Here is a 15468-nt window from a genome sequence, read left to right as displayed (position 1 = left end):
TGATATATAGATTCTAATATGTCCGCATGTTTGGATTGTATTATATGTAAAAGAAAAATAATAATGAAAATTTACAGATATGCATAATTTTGAGACACTTTCGATTAACATCACTTTGTAGTGTAATCCTTTTAGTGTCGTAGTGAACGATGATGAATCTGTACTTCTGTATCAGTTAGTTATTAATAGGCAGTACGGTTATTGTACACTCCGCATCAAAAAAATTGCGACAGCAAACGCCCTGCAGTTAGGCCACCTAATATACCTAATATACACCTTCTTATCACATAACCCTGTCAGGTAAAGAGGCGCTCTCTCTCCTCCTTTCTTCTCTCCCATACTAAAATTAACTAACAACATGAGCGCAATTGTAATTTCAAACTACACATGTATTAGTTTCGATAAAATGAAATAACAAAACCGAGACGAAACAAGATTCATAAGTTGATGGAGGCAGAAACTGAAACACACACAATGAAAAATTGCTAATGTGTGTCCTTTACACAGAGATTAAGAAATAAGGCAGAGAGAGAGAGAGAAGAGAAGAAGAAAAAGAAAAGAGATAACGGATAAAAATGTGGAATTAAAACGTAGTCAGAAAAGAACCTAACGTTATAAAGTTTCGTTTCCAGAAATCCAAGAGCAATATAAAAATAACGTTTTTTTACATATATTTTTTGAGAACTAATCGAAAATATAGAGGATGCCTTAAACATTCATTATGTCACTTTCATAACGCATAGCATACTCAATTTCAAGTAGAACTGTAGATCTCCGAGACACATCTAGAATAATGTCGAAAGTTTAACATGCATGCTTTGTTTCCCCGTGGTTCGGTTGCAAATTCGGTAATGTTCATTTTACGTACTGATCCAAAATACATTCTCATATACCAAGTGCATTGCGTTGGTCATATCCTCCATTTCAGACTACTAATGCAAACTGAACAAGAAAACGAAACGAAAAGAAAAAAGAAAGGAAAAGAAAATTGAAGAGTGCTATTTCAGTGCTAAATTTCTATCAGAAATGCCCTATATTAAAAGTCCGAACTGTATTGTAATGAAAAGTTACAAATGTTCGAAGGGAAAAGTTTATGCTCCTCATAGATGTAGGATCTTTCAAATTTAAACGTGAATAAACCACAATGAATTATAGAATGGAAACAAATTTTGTGTCGAACTAGTATAAATAAAATTTTGTTTTCAAATAACCAAAGAGGTTAACATTTTCTAGTCTTTTCCGAAGATTTATCTCTTCCGAACATCCAGTATTGATTTCATCTTTTCCTGATATAACGTAATTTGCACAGATAGAATGAACACGCTAAGAGTGCCAAGGGTACTTCGTGTCAGTCGATGATGTTGGTTAGGTTATACACCACCACTGGGTCGAGGATTCAAATTCGTGGTGACCCGGTAATTCGACTGAGACTCGATAACCATGACGATAAAAATGAGATTTTACTTATTCCCTTGTGTTTAAACAGTATTTCTGTCAGAGATGACTAAGACCGGAAATGTTATCCCCAGAGCACGAAAAATACGACTCCGAAGTTCTGTTATTTAGATTCTCCAGACAAGGTATTTCGGGCTCTTGCTCCGTTTTAACTTTGGAACATGAAGTGCATGTGTGTGTATGAGGGAGAGAGGGGGGGAGTAAAAGATGCAAGGACGTAATAGGTGACACGTCAAGAAAGAGAAAGAGGGGGACGAATATAAATATGACACCCACTTATTATTGCAGTGTATGATGTAGCACGCACACACTGTTTACTCAAAGTATTATCAGTAATACCTTGTAAGTTCTCCATCAGAAGATGTATTTCTATTTGCAGCCATTATTTTATGCAGAAAAATCATACTACCCTAAGAGGAATCGAAGCAAGGTTTTCCATTTGGAAGTCTAGCAAGTTAATACTACACCACCGATTGCTTTAGCCAAATTTTGTTTAACAAATGATGTAGTGTAGTCCTTTCTGACAACGATAATATGAAAAGTGTATACTGCAGATCAATGATGTCTTTGGCATGTCCTGGTAATTCCCTTGCCCTTTCCCAAGTAACATTCGTAAATCGTTTCTATTCTGATACAGGTGTTTGCTTCCACATTCTCATGTATTGCATGTCCAGTACGATAAGTCGATTCTTCACAATCACTTTGTAAAAAATAACTTTGGCCTGAACAGGATTTGAACCTCTGTTACATAGATGTATTATTCATAAGGTCACTACGTTACACCAACACTATCAAGCCACGTGAAATTACAAACCAAATATTACTTACTTTAGCTCTGATCTTTGGCACGAACCAAAGTGCACAACGAAATTCAATTATTCTACGGCCTAGATAGAGATTAGTGCTTACTTATAAAAGATAAACACAGAATCGAGTAAAAATAGAGATATAAAACATATTTTGTAGTAATTTCAACGTGCAAGTTTAAAAGTACCCTAATAATAATAATAATAATAACCTATATTATAAAAGAAAAGTAACTATGTTTGTGGCTCCAAATCTCTTGAACTACCCGGCCGATCTCTACCAAATTTCCAACATTGATAAGGTTTGAAATTTAACGGTAGAACTTAGGGCTAGGAGGAGGGGAGGAGGGTTCGTATATAAAAATGAATAAAACGTAATAACTCTTGAACCAACAGACCGATTTCTCTCAAACTTTCAACATAAATAAGGTTCGTATCTGAGATGATTTTTGTGATTTCAGTTTGACGGTGCAACGTAGGGGCTGGAGAGAGGGAGATATATCTTTAAAAAATGAAAATGAAAGTGACTGTCTTTGTGACATCACCACTCTTGAACCACCCGACCGATCTCGATTAAATTTTCAACATAGATGAGGTACGGGCCTAAGATGTTATTTATCTATTTACTTTGACGTTATATCTTAGGATTGAGGGAGGGAGGAGACAGAAAGAATAAACAAAATTGATAACTCATGAAACAAATTATCAATCTCGATCAAATTTTTAACATAATTGGGTCTGGGCCTGGGAGTATTTTTAGGATTTCACTTTCATGGGAGAATTTGAACAGGGGAATGGGAGAGAGATATATATAAAAATAAATAAAACTTAATGATTCTTGAACCACCAAACCAATTCAATCACCACCAAATCAAATTTTCAACCTAGATGAAATTCGAACCTGAGATGGTTTCTCTCATATCACTTTCACTGTGTGACTTAAGAGATGGAAAGGTGGAACGAAAGAAGACCGGTATTAATGGCGAATCTATAATTTTTGAGCCGCTGAGGTTAACAGTAACACATCTGATGCTATTTAAATCCAAGTTCAGTCCCTCAACTTGGAGAAGGGGGAGACACAAAAATGATCGAAATAACCAATATCTGTGTCAAATTTATAATTTTCTGGCTCGCTGAAATGAACAACGACACTGCAGATGCCGTACCACACAACATATAGTGTGGTATGTTAGCGTAAGTATCCTGCATTTCCGGTTACCAGCATGAAAGTTCACCATTTTGTTACATGTCCAATCAAGGTTGAAAAATTACCGGGAGACAGTTCGTAGGATCATTATGGTCGACACTGGACGCCATATTGGAAAATGGCTAACTTCTACCAACTTAATCTAAATATTGACATGAAAACTTTAGAAAATACTTTTCTTCTTCTCCAGTCTGTTGCCAAACAGAATAAGAAACAGTTAATAGCAAAAAAATTCCGATTTTAGTCACTTAACCCTTTGGGGAGCGATGGAACAGATCTGTACCATAGTGTTGACCTTTGAAATTTGCCTTATAAGTCTCTAGTTAAGCTTTTCACACCGGGTTTTGCGCATTTATTCAAGCGTGGAAGTATCAAATAACGTGTTTCATGGGCATGTAACTGTACTATTACAATTTCCCTATTGTGTATCAGAAGTGTGAAAATCGCGTCCAAATTGAAAAAAATAGAGTTTTTTCAGGAAAAATTTTCCTTTTTCGGGATTCCCCCCTCAGGGACACGATAGGGACATGTGAATGGTACAATTTGAAAGCTGACGTAATTTGACGCAAAATCGTTTGCGAATTATGATCCTCGGATAAATAGGGACTTGTCAGGGATTTTTTGTTTTTCCCTTAAAGTAGTACGGGTTACGCTTTTCACGTGGGGAAATTTTCTTTACCGCCCTTGGTTTTCAAGATATAAGATTGATATTTTTCACAGATATTACATACACAATGTAGTATGTTTTAGGCGATTTTGAGATCCAAGCGTTAACATAGGGGGGAGAGGGACCCAAACTTGGAAAAGAGTGTTTTTTAGACAAAATTTCCCTTTGGAGGTAATTTTCCGTTCACAGGCACATGGTACCCACATGCGAGTGGTACCACTCGAAAGGTTAATTCATTCCAAAGACAACAAGGTACGATTCACGTTCCTACGAAGAATAGTCTTTATGCTGAAGCTCATTGAAAAACAATTGACTGACAATGTATTATTGGGGGAAAATGGTAAATCGGCTAGAGCATCTACACTAATTTTGGGGGGACCAATCTTCATACCTCATTCTATTCACTATAAAGCAAAGCTTTTTGGTATCACTTGCATGTTCGTGTCATGTACCACTTGCATGTTCGAGGGGCGATATTGGTGCCATTTTTTTTTTTTTTGTAATTTCCGTTTTTCCCACTTTGTGTGAGAATTTCCCGCCTTAGGTACAAAATAAGGAAATTTGACTAGTACAATTGAAACGCAGCTTCATTACAAAAAACGAGGTATGAACCATGATCCTACGATAAATAGTCTCGTTGCAATAGCTGCTTGACTGAAACTCTAAAATTTACCTAAAAGGGCAAGGTCCCATAAGGGTTAACTGCATGAATGGCCTCCCCGGTCACCCGACCTCACTGCGAGCTTTTATTGTAGAGGTGTTGTATATGAAATACAAACTAATACTGTTTATCATTCTACAACTTTAATACGTTTGCTACAATGTTACATATCTACATAACTCACATACACTTTCACATTAAAAAAAAAAAGTTCAGCTGCTGTGTTCATAGTGATATCACTGTGAGCATTGTCCTTCACATTCGCAAAGCAACGTACAGACGAGGCCGTTCTTAATACAAGTACATTTCCCAGTACAGCACAGTTTGCAACGGCATGTCGCTAGTTGTCGACTGTTATCAGACATACTCCTCAACGTAGTCCACACAGATTGGTAACCTAGTCCTTCATCTGTTTCTGTTCATGGTTCAACATCATGCACATCCTTTTCGAGGCACTGTCACCGGATCTTGCACTGAAGAGTTGCTCTTCTTTATGGAGATTCAATGCGTCTTCGGTTGGAGGTATTCTGTCTATTGTGCGAATTTTCTTGCTGAATAGAATACGTCTGGTTTCGTTGACTTCCTCGCAAGTACTTGATCTGTCGTACATGAGCGTCACAAATCGCTGGATTATCATGCGAGATTGGTACCTTACAACATCGTGAGAATGAACGACTGCCAGTTCCCGAAAAGCTGTGTCCACTTCTCTAAGCGCCATCCACATATTCCATGCACTTGTCTTGCCAAGCCAAGGAAGGCTGACACTATGTCACAGCCCGTAAAACTGTAAAAAAACGGCAGCAAATCTATCGTTCTAGAAGGTAAGTTCGTGCACATGGCAGGGGCGGATCCAGGACAAACTTCTGGGGGGCGGTGGGTTGTCATACTGCTACTTTCAAGGGCTCCAAACTTTGGGATGGGTTTTATTTATATATATAAAATAAGAAAGTCTTGTCTTCTAGGGGGAGATCGCCCCTCCCCCTGGATACGCCCCTGGCACATGGTGTGTATGGGAATGAAATGTCGCATTTTTGCAGAACCAAAATCAATCCATAGTTTCTCCCGAGTGGGTGACAGATACAGAAACGCAAAGAGAGCGATAACAACATCGGAGTCAACTGTACGGACTGTAATATTTTTGTGTCCCTTCTCGGCGGCATGACGGACGTGCAGGATTCTTCCATCAGCTTCTATGTGGGATGAGGGAGAAATATCAGTTATATTTAAGTCTGAGGAACAGGATAAGACTTGATTTCCTCTTGTGCAGAATGTATCTCTTTCTGAAATATCAGCAGCAGTTATTGTTTCGGCGAGGTAATGAAATAGCCTTTCTTGTTGTCATCGTTTGCAAGGAACTTCATGGAAACTTTTTGAAAGCGGTCGCGTTGGCTTGACAACAAAGCGGTCGCCCTGCCCACGCTTCTGACGCGTCTGTGTTTTCAAGCTCTTTTCAATGTAGTGGTCAAAGACCACGTCTAAGCGTTTAGTGTCTCGAAGTGTGAAAGAAACCCAGTTATTCACAACTGCTGCATATTCTGCAAATGTTCGCTGCTCCTGGTTGCAGTTGGTGTACCAACATCGCTTCATCGACGACAAGACAAGAGGAATGGGGGATAATAGTACTTGTACACCCATCAAATTTTTCAAAACAAATTTCAAAATATCTGATTTACTGGTAGGAAGTCTGAGATCTCCAAATTCAGATATTGATTGAGGATAAATTGTGTTCTCATGAGAAAAGAATTCTCTGATATCGTCCTTCCTTTCCTGACATGCTGTGAACATCTTGCAGAACAGGTTAGAATCTTTGTGTGCACTAGCAAGTTTCATGTTATCTTTGCAACAAACTTTCAACGAGCTACAGTTGAAAAGCTGCATATTAACTTTCTTTATAACATCGTGTATGGACTGCTTGCATGTCATTAGACGGTTATAAACGAAGTCCTCATGCATTTTGGTTCCTGTGGTAGCTGCGATGCGGACAGACTGGCACGAATCTTCTGGCGCTATACGTCTGGTGAACCCAACTGTAGACATATGCTCTTCTTCAAAAGGATTACCAGTATCACGAAGTACATCAGTTAGGTTCTTCACATGTGTCCTGTACTTGCTTTGGAATGCATCCGTGTCCTCGCGGTGTGATCTCGATACGTGCAACTCAGCAGAGTAGCTGTTTTCATACTCAGCCAGTAATTGAGCGATTTCGGGACAACTAACTATTTTCTTCAAAAGAGTAAATGGGTTATCGGAAGCTCCCCATAGAGAACCACTTTCTTTTATCAGTTTGTTATTCTGTTCGTGAAGCTGGTCGTCTGACATACGTGAAAAATGCCGGTAAGATTTCCATACTTGTGAAATGTCCCTTAGAGAATTCCTTAAATACATCACGATGACGAACAGGAAGTTACTTCAGATTATGAAGAAAGACTGGTAATCATCGCCCGTAGTGTACATGGTCCAAAGCTAAGTACCAAGGAAACATAGATTGCAGTACTTCTACATAAAGCATAAAATTACCATCACGCATACATTTCACAAACAGTAACAACAGTGCTCCTAGCTCCATAACTGTAATCCAGTATTGGAATTGTGCCGAGTGCTGCCTGTGCTGGGATATCCACATTGCTATATTACTAGCTTCGGAAGCTTCATGATTGGAAGACTCGTAGGCCTCGTACAGTATGGTGTGTAGCGCAGCAATTGTGACTTCATGGGCGTGCCTGACACGTTTCACGTGAGATGCTGTAAGGAGCGCATCAGCTCAACCGGGCGTTGTTACTCCAGCTTGAACAAGTACATCAGTCCATCCGCTACCAGTTAACCATGTGCCTATGACAGATTCGAACGACATTTCGATGTGTACCACCTACATTAATATAACCTTATCCTCACCTTACCACTCTGGGTATTTCCATTGTATTTGCTTAGCAATGGCGTACACAGCCTGATCAGCAGTAATGACAGGGGCTTGCAAAGGATTTAATTTATTAGTAGTCCGTGTAATTATGTCCATACAATGTCGTACTGTAGCAGGTGAATTTATGTTTCGGGACAAGAGAGGTAACACTGCTGAAAGGCTCTTCACATAAGCAGCTTCTGTTAAGTTTTTCTTGAATTGTAAGCTGACCATGACAAGCCGTTTGCAGTATTGTTAGTTTGAAAGAGCCATTCTTCAATGGCTGTCAGTGTCTATACCTTAACAAACGGTAGCTACTGCGATGTCACTTCGACATACAGGAGTTGGAGTAAGTTCCAAATAAGACGATGGAAGCAATGTAGACACTTTGTTCGTAAAGTCTTCTTGACACAGCTTGATGGAAGCTTTTTTCATAGTTGGTTGGGTGGGGTGTTGAATTATTGAAATTCCCGTCCCGTCCCGTCCCATATTGTGATGACATATTAGAAGAAGGGTTATGGTCAATGTTGTCAATTGCTGTTGTGGTGAAGAGATTTTCTTGAAGAGTAGGTGGGTAAACAACGCCATCTCCTTCAGAAAACATTGCAAATCTTGTTGGTTAATGTCACTTCTATTTCTTGGATACGGTTGTACGACACAGACAAACCCAAATTATGTAATGTATCAACTAACTTCCTCTGTCCTGTGTGTGCGTGCACCAGCAATCCAACGTACAGAGGTAGTGGAGTATCCCTCTCGATGGAGTGTTTTTTTTTAATTTAGAAGAGCTTGATCGCGGCCGTTGCACTACGTTGAACCTTATTATACCTGTGATGTTCTTGGCACACTTAGAAATGTTTACTTCACCGGCAGTTGCTCGGGAATCATCCATCCCTCCTCCTTTCAAAAGCATTCTCATGAACATTACAACAGTTTTAAGAACGTTCTCTGAGGAAGTGAAATCACCATCTAGCGAACCATTAAATTTCGTATATTCCTTCAGTAAGTCTTTCCGCAGTATTTTGGCAGCTAGAGATAGACATATGCCATCACTGAAAGAGTTGGCCTCACAAGCTGTACTCATCGCATTTCTGACGTCAACTTCAAATGACAAGATTATATCCCTCCCAATCTCATCCTCCCGAAGACCTGGAATTAGAGCTACTAGCTGCTCTTTAAGTCTTGTAAAGTGTATATAAAAATCATTGTATCCAATAACAGCACTGTGACAACGCTAGATGGGAAGAAGGGGGCAAGCTCCCTCTGGTGGCATCGTGATCCAGGCTCGTAGCCATCGCAAAAATGTATGACGGGTGGTAGAAGTTAGGGGGCCCGATCCAACCATATTAACTGTAATATCTATTCTTGCAAGCCTCCCGTGAAAACTCTAGGGGGCAGTAGAAATTTAAGGGGTGGCCCCCCATGACCCCGTGGATACGGACCTGCCGTGAGCCCCCTTCCCAGAGATGCTGACTTGATATTTAGATCAAGCAACAATAGTCGTATTTTTAGTGTACACAAAATAACTGTACCGCCCCCCAGAATACTTGTGCCCTTTCACTAGCCCCCTCAAGAAATTAAAGCTATTGCTGTTATTGTCTAGCAGTTCCCAGTCTTCTATAGTCGTTTTGCCTGCGAATTTGAGCCCAAAGACGGTGTAAATCGGACAAAATTTGGGGAACTTTTGAAAAGTAGGCCATTTTTCAAGATGGCGCCCAGAGTCACACGAAACATATTGAGAAGCAGTCTTCCGGCTATTTTCTCATTTACATGTCGCGTTAAACACTCTGACCAAATTTCGTGCTGGTAACCGGAAATGCACGATCCATACAAATTATTCCACTTACGGACCCCACTAATAGGGTGGAGAGGGGATACGTGAAACAACGGAAATGACTCATATCAAAGAGGGCTTTAGTAATATTAAACAGTGACCGAGTAACGGAACATATTACTATTTTTTCTCAATTTAACCCAACAAAGCGGGTAATTGATGCTAATAATAATAATAATAATAATAATAATAATATACTATACTGTGAATGTGAACATTTATTATTATTATTATTATTATTATTATTATTAATTGTTATTATTATTATTTGCGTACTTTTGAACTTGCACGGTGAAATTACTGCAAAATATGTTTTATTTCTCTACCTTTTCCTCGATTGTATGTATTTCCTTTGCTAGTGGGCACTATTTTCTCTATAGGCCGTCGAATAAATGAATTTCGTTGGGCATTTTGGTTCGTGCCAAAGATCAGGGCTAAAATAAGAATATTTGGCTTCTAATTTCACGTGGCTTGATAATGTAGGGGTAACGTAATGGCCTTATGAATTATACATCTATGTAACAGAGGTTCAAATCCTGTTCAGGCCAAAGTTATTTTTTTCCAAAGTGATTGTGAAGAATCGACTTATCATACTGGACATGCAATACATGAGAATGTGGAAGCAAACACCTGTATCAGAATAGAAACGATTTACGAATGTTAGTTGGGAAAGGGCAAGGGAATTACCAGGATATGACAAAGACTTCATTGATCTGCAGTATAAACTTTTCATATTATCGTTGTCAGAAAGGACTACACTACAACATTTGTTAAACAAAATTTGGCTAAAGCAATCGGTGGTGTAGTATTAACTTGCTAGACTTCCAAATGGAAAACCTTGCTTCGATTCCTCTTAGGGTAGTATAATTTTTCCGCATAAAATAATGGCTGCAAATGGAAATACATCTTCTGATGGAGAACTTACAAGGTATCACTGACAATACTTCGAGTAAACAGTGTGTGCGTTCTACGTCATACACTGCAATAATAAGTATGTTTCATATTTATATTCGTCCCGCCTCTGTCTCTTTCTTGACGTGTCACCTATTACGTCCTTGCATCTTTTACTCCCCCCTCTCTCCCTCATACACACACATGCACTTCATGTTCCAAAGTTAAAACGGAGCAAGAGCCCGAAATACCTTGTCTGGAGAATCTAAATAACAGAACTTCGGAGTCGTATTTTTCGTGCTCTGGGGATAACATCTCCGGTCTTGGTCATCTCTGAGAGAAATACTGTTTAAACACAAATGAATAAGTAAAATCTCATTTTTATCGTCATGGTTATCGAGTCTCAGTCGAATTACCAGGTCACCACGAATTTGAGTCCTCGACCCAGTGGTGGTCTATAACCTAACGAACATCATCCGACTGACACGATGATCCGTTTGACCTCTTAACGTGTTCATTCTATCTGTGCAAATTACGTTATATCCGGAAAAGATGACATCAATATTGGATGTTCGGAAGAGATAAATCTTCGGAAAAAACTAGAAAATGTTAACCTCTTTGGTTATTTGAAAACAAAATTTTATTTATACTAGTTCGACACAAAATTTGTTTCCATCCTATAATTCAATGTGTTTTATTCACATTTAAATTTGAAACATGCTACATCTATGAAAAGCATAAACTTTTCCTTTCAAAATTTCAAACTTTTCATTATGGTACAGTTTGGACTTTTAATATGGGGTATTTCTGATGGAAGTTTAGCACTAAAATAGCACTCTTCATTTTTTTTTTTTTTTTTTGTTCAGTTTGCGTTTGTAGTCTTAATTGGAGGATATGATCAACGCTATGCACTTGGTATATGAGAATGTATTTTGGATCAGTACGTCCAATGAACACTACCGAATTTGCAATCGAACCATGCGGTAACAAAGTATATATGTTAAACTTTTGACATTATCCTAGACGTGTCTCGGAGATCTACACTTCTACTTGAAATTGAGTATGCTATCCATTATGAAAGTGACATAATGAATGTTTAAAGCATCCTCTATATATTCGAATAGTTCTGAAAAATATGTAAAAACAAACGTTATTTCTACATTATTATTGGATTTCTGGAAACGGAACTTTATAATGTTAGGTTCTTTTCTAAAAACGTTTTAATTCCACATTTTTATGTTATCCCTTTTTCTTCTTCTCTCCTCTTCTCTCTCTCTCTCTCTCTCTCTCTCTCTCTCTCTCTGTGCGTCATTCCTGAATCTCTGTGCAATAGACATCCTATGGTTTCAATGTTCCATTGTGTGTGTTTCATTTTCTCCCTACATTATCCTACGAATCTCGTTTTGTCTGCGTTTTCTTATTTTAATTTATCGAAACTAATACATGTGTAGTTTGAAATTAGAATTGCGCTCATCTTGTTCGCTAATTTTATTATGAGAGAGAAGAAAGGAAGAGAGAGAGGCCTAGCTGCATGGTGGTAGCTGTCGCAATTTTTTTAATGCTGAGTGTACAACACTGAATTTTAGGTTACAAAGATATACTTTTCTGTACTTTTTCGTAACCTTTGCATGAGGATTTACATTCTCCCCTTTGAACATTTACCTGCTTCATAAGATCTATCTATTCTTACATGTTTCATGACTTTGTGTTTCTTCCATTGCAACATATTACAATTTTGTTCTAATGTATAATTCTCATTTGTTATCATGAAAGTGAATGCACAGTATATAGTTTGTATATTTTCTTTTTTCTTTTACAGTCGTCTATCCTCAATCTTTACAATATCAGAGATGACCATGACGCTGAGATATTTTTTGGAACAATGCTATCATGGCTACCAAAGCTGGTTCTTCAAAGTTGACAGTTACAGGAGTCCGTAACCAATTATTAATTCTGTAGCTAATTAAAGATTATATCATGTTTCAAAACAAGATACAATTATCTCTAAAAACACTTTTTTCAACCTTGATAGTACTATTAAACTATGATCATAATTTTGCATACTATAAGTTTCACAAACCTGAAAAGCAATTATATAAATCTTTCATGTTCGACACTATTTCATCCTTGCATTGTATTCAATTTCAAACTGACACAAGAATACATCTAATTTCATTACGTTTTGAAGACGAAAACATCATGAACATGCTGTCTAAAGCATTTGGAACATGTATTGTTCCGCAGACTAAAACTGAGAAAAAAGCATTGCATTTCTTTGAAACTAGTTTTAATCAATTTTCCGAAATACAAAGAAAAACATCACATGTTTTCGTAGTAGTACATGAACAGGAAACTCTGGATATTGTTGTAAGATATTTTAAAACTTCTACAACCAATAATTATAAATCCAAGTTTGTAGTTTTTGTTCACAACAAAAGTATCATATATGACATTCTGTATGAATTTGGAAGGGTAAGAATATTAAACTTTATCGTAATAGTGTTGCACGCTAACAAGAGAAATGAAATATGGGTGAAAACTTACAATCCATTTATAAACGAAGTAAGCACTCAACATATACCCTTGAAGAATATTTGGGAAGTGATTCTGTTTGGTTCACACTTATTTCCTGACAAGTTAAAGAATCTACACCAGTATCCTCTTGCCCTTTCAGTATATAAAGAGCCACCATATTTTTATGAAGGTGTTGATAAAGAACCTTTCCAAGGAATGGATTGGCAATACCACAAAACTCTTTCGCAGTGGATGAATTACACTATAGGAAATATAATAATGCGCGACATTCCTGGAAAACCTTTCCCTAATGGGTCATGGTCTGGTATGATTGGTGATTTAGTAGAACGAAGAGCTGATTTCGCCATTACTAGAGTTAGAATTGATCCTAAAAGGGCGAGTGCAGTAGATTTTACACAACCGACCATAGTATCGACAATGAATTTTGGAGTTCAATCTTCAACACGCATGCCACAATGGATAACTCTAGTGTCCGTTTTCGACTGGACAGTATGGATTTGTATTCCCTTCATATTTTTCTTCACGTTCACAGTGACTTTTATATATAAGAAATTGAAATTAACAACACCAACATATGCATTTGAAAATATTTTTTACTTACTGTCTATTACTTTAAATGTGTCAATCACACATCAGCCAACAACAGATATATTCAGAACAATATTTTCATTGTATGTTTGGTGTTTCTTAATTATTAACTCTATATACCAAGGATCAATTATAGAGTTCTTGACTGTACCATTGTATTACGCTGAGGTTAGAACCTTAGAGCAAGTTGCAGAGTCATCTTTAATAAAAGACTGCTACTATTCACATTGTTCGATGATAAGTAATTCATCCAGCAAAGTTTTGAAACGTATGGCACCTCTTCTACTTCAAAGGAACTCCTCAGAAGAATCTATGGAGATCGTCGCTAAAACTGGTACAAGAGCTGTGTTAGATCATTACTTTATTTTATATTTCTACACTTATTCTAAATATTATACACCTGAAGGTCGATCGTTATTGCATATTGTTGAGGAACCTGTCCTCACTTATATCGGTGGATATGCTGTTCCGAAAGGCTCAGTGTTCTTTGGAAAATTTAATAAGTTCACCTCTAGAATGTTTGAAGCTGGATTTGATAAGAAATGGGTCGATGATTATGTGTTCTATTCAAAACTGAAGAGCATGTTTCATATGGTTCGTACACAGGATATTACACTAGCACTTCATTTAGATCATATATTTCCAGTGTTTTATACTTTTTTGTTTGGTATAGTATTAAGTATTTTATGTTTTCTGTATGAGTTCATTGTTTTTAAGAAATTGAAAGGTATACGAAAAGAGGGGGCTAATCGACATTTTACAGTTTCTTTCAGAAGAAGCAATTCAAAATATTGATGGACGCCTTCTTTCCTTGTAATTCTGTTTTTCTTGCGTAAAGTTCTCTGCAAACGAGTCACTTTTTTCACAATATTCATAGTGCACTTAGAAGTACAAACTAGCATCAACATGTGGTATCCATATCGGCTGTTTAGCAAAAATTGCAGTGAGCCCCTTTTGTCCGTGTACCCTTCAGTTACGGTAGGGTAGACTCAGGAAATAGAACTGATTGTTTAAGATATATTTACAAGAAATTGAGAAAAACAAAAAATAATATTATTAGTTTGATATTAATTTATCATTACGCAAGGTGCGTTCAGGAAGTAACCTCCGATTGGTCACTGTGCGTGAAGTAGTGGGGGCATCCCTACCATCTTTGCACACGTGTGTGCGGTAGATCAGTCTTCATCCAGACGTGGTAGAGTGAAGTTTGTCTGACCACAAACTCTCAAAATGTGTACTGAGATAGAAAATCCCACCAAGTGCAAGGTTCAAGCTATTATATGTTTTCTTACTTCAAAACAATATTCGACAGCAATTATTCATCGGAAACTTTGTGCCATGAATGGACCGAGTATGTGACAAAGTTGCTCATGAATGAGTTCGTTCATAAAAGTGGAGGAACAAACATTCATAAAGAAGAGAGGAATGGCAGGCCATCTTTGGAAGTTTCCGATGAATTTCCAAAATTTCCAAGACTGTGTTATATGACGCAGTGACACAGAGATTAGGCTATAGGAAGTACTGTGAATATGAAGAAGTGGCTTGGATTTCAGCGCTTTGGTGATGATGAGAAGCTGAAAGATGCTGGCTGTCACAAGCTGGCTCAAGGGACAGGCTGAAGATTTTTATGCTGATGGAATTTCTAAGCTAGTACAAAGATATGAAAACTGCTTGAATGTTTATGGAAACTATGTTGAAAAATAGAGCAAATAAATAGTTTTTCAGATGTATACAATAAATTATTGTTGTTTGCATCGGTGTTTCTTCCTTTAACCAATCGGAGAATACTTTCCGAACAGCCGTCGTAATTTCAAGTTTGTAGGAACATGTTAATTTACATACAGCTTTATTATAATTCAGAAATAGGTATTTCTGACGTGGAGCGATTTCAATAAGTCAATTTGCGATCTTACTTGAGTACCGTAAGA

General features: G+C 37.6%; 1 protein-coding gene across 1 annotated transcript in view; it reads left to right on the top strand.

The window, feature by feature from the left end:
* Positions 1–15216, top strand: part of LOC145687265 (glutamate receptor-like) — a 39927-nt gene extending 24711 nt beyond the window's left edge. The window contains exon 2 of the mRNA XM_081760740.1: positions 12237–15216. Coding sequence (XP_081616866.1) covers positions 12395–14335 — 1941 coding nt within the window. The 5' untranslated portion in view covers positions 12237–12394 and the 3' untranslated portion in view covers positions 14336–15216. The remainder of the gene's footprint in view (positions 1–12236) is intronic.
* Positions 15217–15468: the final 252 nt, after the last annotated feature.

Source organism: Thermobia domestica, chromosome 1 (assembly GCF_964235325.1).
Source record: "Thermobia domestica chromosome 1, izTheDome1.hap1.1, whole genome shotgun sequence".
NCBI classification, from domain to species: Eukaryota; Metazoa; Arthropoda; class Insecta; order Zygentoma; family Lepismatidae; genus Thermobia; species Thermobia domestica.
Note: the sequence above shows the minus strand (reverse complement) of the source record. Positions and strands in the feature narration are given on the sequence as shown.